The sequence below is a fragment of the Rhipicephalus sanguineus genome, chromosome 4 (assembly GCF_013339695.2).
Source record: "Rhipicephalus sanguineus isolate Rsan-2018 chromosome 4, BIME_Rsan_1.4, whole genome shotgun sequence".
NCBI classification, from domain to species: domain Eukaryota; kingdom Metazoa; phylum Arthropoda; class Arachnida; order Ixodida; family Ixodidae; genus Rhipicephalus; species Rhipicephalus sanguineus.
Window position 1 is genome coordinate 171517163 of NC_051179.1, and position 10438 is coordinate 171527600.

General features: G+C 47.2%; 1 protein-coding gene across 1 annotated transcript; it reads left to right on the forward strand.

Annotated features, from left to right (window-relative positions):
• The first annotated feature begins 8198 nt into the window (after window positions 1–8198).
• On the forward strand, window positions 8199–10059 carry LOC119391844 (uncharacterized). Its single transcript, XM_037659493.1, has 2 exons — window positions 8199–9077; window positions 10036–10059. The coding sequence occupies exons 1-2, from the start codon at window positions 8199–8201 to the stop codon at window positions 10057–10059; spliced, it is 903 nt and encodes a 300-aa protein (XP_037515421.1).
• The last annotated feature ends 379 nt before the right edge of the window (window positions 10060–10438 follow it).

Consider the following 10438-nt stretch of genomic DNA (forward strand, 5'->3'; position numbering starts at 1 on the left):
TATCGCGCTATATTGCATATGTTAATGTGGTTGCTTCCCCACATGAAGCCTGTAAAGGACCTCTTTGCAACGCAGTTCCAAGCACCGGCGTGGCTCAGAGGTTGAATACTGGGCTCCCACGCAGAGGGCCCAGGTTCGAACCTCGTTCCATCATGGAATTTTTTTTATTTCGTTTTTTTTCTTATTTCGAGCGATAGTGGTTACGGACACCGGGGGCGGACAACTACGGCGCCAAAAACGGCCGCTGAAATGATCTCATAACAGCTTTCGCTGCAATAAAACTTCAATTTTGGTGCATGAGAATTAGTCTAACGACGAAGAGCTATAGCTGTTAACCCTTTGGCATACGCATTCTGCTCGACTATCTAAAATGCGTTAAATTTGCTTAAGTTGACGCCGAGATTCTGGAGACCCAATTAGCTGAAATACAAAAACGACGCGTAGTGTAAAGGCAGGATTCAAGACAGAACGGAAGTGCGCATTCTTTCTTTATTCATTTTTTTAGTGGTACGCGTCTTTTTTGTACTTCTGTAAGCATGTACTAACAGCCCAGGAATAAGTTTTACTAAGACCCAATTTAACTTGCGTGGAAATGTCATAATAAATTATAATATATTCTATAGCCTATGAAATAGTATTACAGCGCAACTGGTTAGTTGGTTAGCCCGAGTAGACCGTCGCGCCATATATCTTTACTACTTGAATTCAACAAACCTCTCACATGACACGCAATGGTTAGTTATCTGCTGACGGGAAGCTTGATAAATAGGTAAACTTTTTTTGTGAATTTCCAACCCAAACCGTCCACGTTCAAAGCCTCGTTAAACACGGCCTTCACCAAAGCGATCATCCTTAGCAAAATATTTCGTCGAGAATTGATACAAACATTACGTAGAAAGAGCTGTAGGCAACAAGATCACCTGCAAGAGCTTCCTGCGAATACGCGGGATCCGCGTTGTTGTAGCCGCTCTGATCGTAGCTGTTGCCGGTCGCATCTCCTGAAAGAAAGGAAAATCGACGCCAGTAATTATATATCGGATAATATTGTTTGCTTTAATTGCGGTACATGCGAATTTCTTACAGATATACATACCGAGCACCCCGAGAGAAGGTAATGCTCGAATGCTAACCAGATACGATGTTGTAACCGACATAACCAAATGGTGTCATTTGTATATGATGTTATAACGGGCAAAGTGCAAGATGGACAAATGCAAGATATAACATAAGCCATGCAATTAAAAAAAAAGATCAAAATATTGACAATTATCTACGGATGAATACATACACGTCGGCAAGCTGTACACAGAAGTATTTTTTCGCTACCTAACAGACGAGAAGCCAAAGGGATCTTGATCGTCTAAAATATGCTGTGTACTGAATTTTGTTGTTTTGTTAGAATAAGTGGCAGTCATAAAAAACCACCATAGGGCAAGAAATAAACAGTGCAGGTGGACAGACGGGACACGATGTCCTCGTGTTTCTTCTGCCCGTCTTCGTAAGGTGTGCGCCGCCCCTTAACCACGGATCATTTCTTAGCGAACCAAAGGCACTTTTAGCGTTTCTATTTATCTCTCTAGCCGCTTACATCTGGGTGCTTTTGTGGTCGCCTGCTTAACTTGGTATATACCAATCTTAGCACAGGAGGGCATGACGAACATATACTGTCGGGTCATGCCATGAATGACGTGAAAATCCTGTCGTGTACGTTATGACACCCTTTCCTTGAGTCATGTTGCTCACGTGTGGCACACACCCGTATACCAAGGGCCGCGGTATGCGGGTATGAGCCACAGGCGATTCACAGTTTGTATCTACCCAGGAACGGTGACAACAAATTGGTGTTTAGAACCCGAGAGCGTAATGAAAGTCCGGCATCGGCAACGTTGACTCGACGAATGCGAGGAATGAGAACCGAACCCAGGCATTCTGCGTGGCAGTCAAGTACTCTACCGCAGAGCCACGCCACATCTTGACTGCTTTGCAAGAAGATCCTTTGAAATAGTAGTAACTCTAGATACCTATGATCCTATGCAGGCGTCACATCGGTGCAACGTCAGTATTGGTTGCACTGCTGGCTGTCTAATTTTATAACAAGGTAATAATCATTGCGTATGTACTCCTATGATATAGTTAGATCGGGTTAACGTCAAGTATGATTCCAGTATTGGTTCCATATTGCTAGCGAACACGCACAAAGGACGACATAGAAAGAAACAGGACAACCGCTAGCAGTTGTCCTGTCTTTTTCTATGTCGTCCTTTGTGCGTGTTCGCTAGCAATGTGGAAGCATTCAATCAATACCAACTAGCCCAGCTTAGTGCATTATCCAGTATTGGATCCGCTTTTGTAAATCTCCAATAAAGATTACATGTGTACTCCTATGACTCAGCAAGCCATATTCAAAATTGTAATAAACATTGCATATGTACTCCTATGATACAGTTAGGTTAGGTTAGGTTAACGTCAAGTATGCTTCATGTATTGGCTCCGCTTTTGTAACATTTCAATAAACATTACATGTGTACTCATATGACTGAGCAAGCCGCATTAAAGCGTTGTTCAACAACGGAGGAATACGCGAAAACGCCAACGAATGATATTGACATCAGCGCACCGTCTATAGCGTGTATTTCGTTTCGATAAAACTGTCGGCTGTGCTCTAAAGTGAGTGCTTACGTTACGTCAGACCATAAGTTATCCTTTGAGCGCCAGCGTTTTCGACGGGCCTGCAGCCTACGAAGTGCATACAACTACTCCATTTACAAAAAAATACGTCTATCTATCAGGTAATGCTTGGCTCAAAGCCATATAATGCAGCATAGACGGCTACTCTCTCCCTGCTTCGCATGAAAGCGATTTCCACGACGCGTGGGATCTGCCGATTATTTTTTTTTTTTGCCTTATGATGAACAATTAACTAGCTCGAGATGCGCACTTAGCAAGTCTACAGAAGTGAAGAAGAGGCCGTTCACGTGCTGCGCATACAGTAAAAAGCGAAAACAGTAGCTTTGTGTTGATTCATATGGCGCATGAAATTTAGGAGCACTTACCCATCGTTCAGCTTTTTGAACAGCTCCTTTGGGGGGGGGGGGTGAGATGCGCAGGGGCACCCCGTTGTCTACGTCCTTGCACTCCAATGTCGTCAACGGAATCTGTGATGCTACTAGACGCAGATACCTGCACACGACGAATACGGTGTCTTCAGTTCGTGAGGATTGAATGGTTTAAGCGTTGAATCGCACGAAACGCCTGGCTCGTTCGCGTTAGATGTCCATAAAAGGTAAAAAATGCTTGTTGCCCTACTGCACTTCAGCCTCTTACCCTTCTAATGTACCATTCGTGCAGTATTTTATAAGAAGGTGATCAGAAACTGGAGGAAAGTAGACATGTTTAGCTTTTTTTATTGCGATATCAATTATATGGACACTCTCAATGGGTCTTAGCCTGCACCGTCGCCGTCATTTTCCATATAAAGTACAAATTGACAACATCACTCCACGCATCATATGTTCTACCCGCAAGTAAAAGCTCGTGAAGGCTGACGACGAACGCGGCTGAAGCAGACATGAAACGAGTCGGCCATCTCCGTCGCACGGAGGGCGCATACGATAACATCGTTCCGCGTGCGAGGCCTGCAGTAGATAGCTCCTTTCTTTGGGGTCATGAACGGACGCCAGGTGAAGGGGGGGGCTGCGTCGCTCGAGCAGCAACTGCGAACTGTGATCATAGGGGCACAGTCGCGAGCGCTGGCGCGTGCGGCATCTCTGCAGACATCACGAGACAGTTCATATGCTCTTCGACGAGCTGGGCTCTCGACAGACTGCACGAAAACCACTTCTCTCCCTAGAGCGGCGGTATTCCCTTACACCTGCGCTTTGAAGAGTTATGCGAGATCGGATCTAAAAGAGTTAGATGCTAGCTTACTTCGTAAAACATTACAGTTTGTTGCTATCACATTCATTCATTTGCCCTTAAGCGAGACTGATTTATTGTGCTCACGCACATTCGAGCGCAACGAGAGAAGTTTACGATGTATGAGTGATTTGTGTTAATGGTAACTATAGATCACGCAGCTGTATCTCCGGGTTAATAAAGTATAGAACGTTGACATATAAAAATAAATAGGTCACATCGAACAGGGAAGCAGCAAAAATAATCAGATTGGAAGACAAAGAAGAGAGTCTGCCAATTAGCACTGGGTGTGAAAACGAGCAGAAGCGCCACATACAAGTCGTGTAAGCAGAAGAGTTGTATTGCATCCACTGAGGGCCTAGAGATCCATGAAACCAGCACCGTGAGCTCTTTTTTCGCAGACATGGCGGAGCGAGAATGGCAGAGCGGGGGAGCTTCCAAAACATGTACTTAGTTTCGCGGTGGCAACCACCAGATGCCTGCATCACCGCACGCACCCCTGAGGAACATCTCTCACTGTTTTCAACTGCAGCGCTAAACTCCGGCCGACAAAAGACAAGTGCTCTGCGGCGCAAACGGCACGCCAAAGAATAATTTTTTTTGCCAGCTACGATAGTAACTGTACCTGAGAAGGCGGCGACTTCGAAACAGAAGGGGCCTTGAGGGCCTGAAAACCGAGGACACCGGGAGAAAACCGTCTTGGCTCCAAGGATGCGTTCTCACTTCTCGAGCGCACGAGCTTCGAGGAAGCGGGAGGCTCGCACTATGATGATGATCCCTTAGCAGTCACATAAACCCACTATGGTGCTAATGTCACGTACCAGATGGATGGGTGGAAAAAACTTTATTATAGTTCCTTGGAATGCGCTCTAGCAAGTTGCGGGCTGCTCCCATGTCGGAACAAAAAGACCAAGTCTCTCTGCTGCGTCGCGGGCCCGTTGCACTGACCATGGCTGTTCGTCGAGTCCGGAGCTGGTAATAGCAGCCTCCCATTTGGACGGCGTGATAACTTCGCCGCCGCGCAATGCGGGGCACCTCCAGAGCATATGCTCTGGACGGGCTATATTCGCACATAATGGACATGGATTAGTTGGCCGTTTTCCTAATGAATCTCATGCAATAGCGCGGGGTTTGGGTATGCCCCGACCTGAAGTAGCCTGAGTGTCAGAGCCTGTGGTCTGCTTAATTTTCTGTGAGGTGGAAGGTACTGTCTCCGCCCCAGGTAAAACTGTTTCGTGAGCTCGTTGTACGAGGCGGCAGGGTCCCGATTCTCCAAAACATAAGCGCCGCGCCCCCCGGTAGCTACGCGGTCTACTAGTCCTCGCGCAGCCATACGTACCAGATGGTATATTATAAACAGAAGTTTGCGGATGAAGGCTGTGAGTAATCACTCATAATACAGGTAATAAGGAATAACGAACATAACAACAATACCATTTTATTTAAATAAATGATTTAGAATAACGATAGGCAAATTTGCAATATAATGATAAGTAATCCTGGTATTTCTGATTGTTCCAAATTTTAAGACTAATACACAGATACGTGCTTCATCCATACCAGACGGGCCTCGGTGATACGCTGGTCTTGTTATTGTTCACGTTCACCTAAGCCGTGGCTCACATCCACGTTCGACCTCAGCTCGTGTCACGTGCGCGAGACTACCCTTGTCTTTGCCTACTGCAGTGGTGGTTCATGGCGGCGGGGTACGCTCCCATTTTGGCATGGAGGAAAAAAAACTCGAAGGGAGCATCACCCCTTCGAGTTTCGCCGCAACGGCGAAACAATGAATGCGATAGCAACAAATTAGAATGTCCCACGAATAACGACAAGCAGCCCAGTACTTAAAACGCGCCGCTCGAGTGCAAAGTAGTGGGGAAAAAATTCCACAGCATATCCACGGGGTGAATTATGATGAGTGGGGCGAAGCTCTCGCACGGCAGGATCTTGGCGGCAGCGTCGCGCAGCTTCACGCCCAGCACATCATCAACGACGTGATATCGGGCCGGTTTATACTAAAGGGTCGATGAGAGTCATGGCGACTTGCAGCTCACTTTAATTTTACATGTACGCTGTGAATTTTTATTGTTTAATCACGCACAGGAGAAATCTCACCAGGCACTACCTTGGAGGTAAACAATGGCTGGTAATGGGGAATGAGAGACACAAGAAGTCGGCTTTTAGCTAACACTTACACTTCTACTTCTACTAACGTTTCCTACTGGAACATGCCAATGGCTGCTAATGGGGAATGGGAGACAGAAGAAGTCGGCTTTTAGTTAACGCGCACGCTGCAAATCTTTTCTTGCTCAACAACGCACAAGAGAAATCTCCCACCGGCACCACCTTGGAGGTCAAGATCTGGTACTAGCGTTAAGACTGGTTACGCACTACGACGGGGACGAACGGGTGCCGCTTTAAGGAGCTTCGCCCCTAAAAACACACACAGGAACCGCGAACTAACAACGGTCACAGCTCGGCACTTGCAGCGCACTGCTGAAACACAAGGAAGGGCACTCGAAAAGAACGCACAGGTACACACAGGACGAACGCGAACCAACTGTTGCGGTTGTTGCTTCTTCGTGTTTGAGCAGTGCGCTACAAGCCAACGCTCTTACACTTCTCTTTCTTTAAAACTGTGGTGCGTGTAGTTACCCTCCGTGTCTCGCACACGCGGTGGCGTTAGACGCATCGTTTACTCGGCGTTCCACATCGTCAGTGGCTACAGAAAGGGGCCACCTTTTAGTGCGCGTCTGAAGAAAAATGTAGGAGCGTTGCTTTAAGCGCGGCTGTTGGGTAATCTCGCGCATGATACTACACATACTGAAGCAGCTCCGAGCTCTGCATGCCGTTAGCGTTAAATGGTTTAGATAAATAGGTCGCCATTGTTATGCTAAACAGCCGGAGGCGCGTGGTCGAGTTGCTTAAGGCAGCGCGCTGCGGAGCGAGAGGTCGAAGTTTCGAATCGCGATGTTGCGCTTCGGGAATTTTTTTTTCTTCTCATTTGTTTTTCTTTGTGGCTTTTATTTATATATACATACATATACATATTCGGGACATTACGACATCGACAGACGGCGACGGCAAAAACCAGCCGAGAGTGTCCATATAATTGCTATCGCAATAAAACTGAAACAGGAGCGCGCTGGGAATTGTGACCATAGCATCGAGAACGAGGGGAGGAGCGCCGTCCGAGGACGCTAGCTTGTGGACGCTAGGCGCGCTCGGTGGTCAATTTTCGTGTTAATATATTTTTTTTTTACTTTTTAATGAGCCCACCAAAAAGGAAATGAAACAGGAGCACGATACTAAATGCGATACAAACACGAGGAGCAAGCGGCCTCAGAGAAGGTAGGCTTGCGGATGCTATAGGTTCCCTCCTTCTTTTTTTCCCCCCTCTGTGCCTTTTGACGTGGCGCGCTGCGTCCACAACCACTTACCATACGCACCGCAGGCTCTACCAAAAGCGTACGTTGATTCCACCACGTCGACAGAGCTCAGGACAACGGAAGTGAACCGCGTGTAACTGAGCAGCTCACCGACGCGTGTGAGTGCAGGCCTGGTTGCGGGGCAGTCAAGGTGTGCTTGATTCACAGCTTTTGTTTTCGCATTCCATACCACAGTTGGTGGTATTTCATGTGTATTAGTGTCCACACAATATAACCAACGTAGCAATTTTAGCCAAATAAACTCGAATTGCCGGAGAGGGACGGACGTTGAAGAGCAACACACATACACACACACTATATATATATATATATATATATATATATATAAATAAATAAATAAATAAATATATATATATATAATGTTACAAGAAAACGTATATTTACAAATATATACAAGCAGAAATAGACGCTGATACAATGGCGGACCGGTGCCTGTTGATGATGATGATGATGATGTTCCTCTACACATGGCGCATACCCACTCTGGAAGATTGGCCAAGAATTGTAGATATGAAGATTTAAAACTACTAAGGTAACACAAAAGACAAGCACACATAAAAAGAACTAGTGCAATAATTATTTCTACATTCAGCCCAGAGCCCGGAGCCTGTCCTTTCAGGACTTCGTCGTTGTCCCCCTTTCAGAGTGGGTCCCACTACCACCTTGAGCCACTGGCCCACTGCTACCGTGACACTACCCCGCGGCGTAAAAGCGCCGACCCGGCGCTGGCCACGGAAGTAGTGGCCACGGAAGTAGTCCTCCCCAAGGTAATCGCCTTCCAACGTACACGGTTTCATCTTGCCGACCTCTAGCTGCTCAACGCGGATTCGAGTCATGGACGCTCTCAAGCTCAAGCGCAAGGCAGAAAGAGCGCAATTAACGCGCCTTATCAACGAGATTGAGGCAACTATCGACCAAGATGCTGTTACGGAAGAGCAGCTTTGCATTCTCACCGATCGCCTCACGCAACTTCACACCGACTTGCGAGCCACTGACTCCGCCATCGTTCCTTTGTTATCAACCACGGAAGCGGAGGCAGAGTTTGACCGCGTTGTGGAATACAACGATCGAGCCACAGCGACGTGCGCGAAGCTCAAGTATCGGTTACGTCGGTTTCACGAGTCCCAGAACAGTCCTCTACCAGAGACACCAATCGAACCCGTGCAACGCACGCACCAGCCCGCAGTACAGCTCCCAAAAGTCGACATCATGAAGTTCGATGGCCAACCGTCAGTGTGGACGCCCTTTTGGGAACAGTTCAGCCAACTGATCCACAACAACGGTAGACTCACCGACGTCGACAGATTCAACTATCTACGTTCGGTCTTGACCGGCGACGCGGCGTTGGCCATCGCGGGACTTCCGGCAACTGCAAGTTGCTACGCTGAAGCACTGGACATTCTGAAAAACCGATTTGCCAAAACCGACGTGATAATTCAAACTCACATGCAACGACTCATCGACATACAGCCCGTGCGATCCTCCAACGACCTTCAAGGACTGCGATGCCTCTACGACACGGTGCAGTCCCAAACACGTGCCCTGAAGTCTCTCGGAGTACCAGAAGACAATTATTTCGCAATGCTCTACCCCATCCTCCTGAAGGCGCTTCCACACGACTTAGTCATCGACTTCAACAAGACCATCGCACGCCAAAGTACACAGCAAAGAGAACAAGGTGGAAACACGGGCCAGCACTCTCAGGAACTGAAGGCGAGCATACAGTCTTTACTGTTTTTTATTCAAACCGAAGTAGAGTCTCGCGAACGATCAGTCCTACACATTTCTGTCAAAGAGGACGCGAAGATGGTTAAAGTAAACGAGGTTCGCACTACTGAGAAATCATCTTCGCGCCATCAACGTTTAACAACGGAGTCTCTAAGTTCAGCTGCGAAACCAGTTCCGAAAAAACAACCCTGCTTTTTCTGCGAGTCCACCACTCATGATACAGAAAAGTGCGACTGTCCGATTCCGCTCGAGGAAAAGAAAGAAAGGCTCCTAAACTCACGTCGATGTTTCCGCTGTACTTTACAACATCATTTGGCGAAAAATTGCAGGAGGAATGTTACATGCACGAAGTGCAATCGACGCCACGCAGAAACGATGTGCGACCCTCGGATGTTGAAACCGACTAAAGGTGCTCTATCATCACCGACACCGATGCAACTCGAAATGATTGGAGCCGACAATTCCAAACGGCGCGTATACCTTCAGACAGCTGTTGCTTGGGCGGCCAACCAAGAGAGCAAATGCCTAGCTCGAGTTTTATTCGATGGAGGCAGCCAGCGCACTTTCGTGACTGAACAACTGGCTGAAAAATTACGTTGCCAAGTACTAGATCACGAGAGCCTTACGGTGGGATATTTTGGAGGGCAACATGAAGAGAAGACTTTCCCGCGCGTACTTGTCACTCTAAGTTCACAGCGTAGGGGAAATTCGCTACTAATCGAAGCTCTTGTCGCGACTAATATCTGTCATCAGTCCATTCCACGACCGAATAAAGATGTCATCGACAGGCTTGAACGCCAAGGATATTACTTCTCAGACATCGATCAAGCGGACAGCCCAAACGTTGTCGACGTCTTAAGCGGCAGTGACTATTATTGGTCATTTGTTACGGGAACAGCACAAAATTTGGACAATGGACTCAAAGCTGTCGAAACTAATCTAGGCTGGACTCTCCATGGGCCAGTAGCCTCTTGCGCCACAGTCACGCATTGTAGTGAGGCAATAGTTCTAAAAGCAGTGACAGATTGTAAAATTACAACGGAAAACTACTGGGACTTAGAAATAATGGGAATAAAATCTCAGGAGCACACGAAGACTCAAGACGAAAACACAGTTCTGGATTTCTTCAACAGCACAATCAAGATGGAGAATCGTCGCTTCGTGGTATCGCTTCCATGGAAACCAACAATTCTTCACAACAACAATCTAGCAAACGCAGAGATTCGTCTACACCAGCTTCTCCGGAAGCTTCGCAGATGCCCTCAGCTGCTACAAGAGTATGATGTTGCCATACGCAAATACACCAACGACGGTGTAGCAGAGAAGGTCACCGAAGAAAAAACAGA

Excerpts from the sequence above, each read along its gene's own strand:
- LOC119391844 (XM_037659493.1), top strand. The coding sequence starts at position 8,199 with ATGGACGCTCTCAAGCTCAAGCGCAAGGCAGAAAGAGCGCAATTAACG. Across the intron at positions 9,078-10,035 it reads AGCACTCTCAGGAACTGAAG|GCTGGACTCTCCATGGGCCA; the intron begins GCGAGCATACAG and ends AAACTAATCTAG.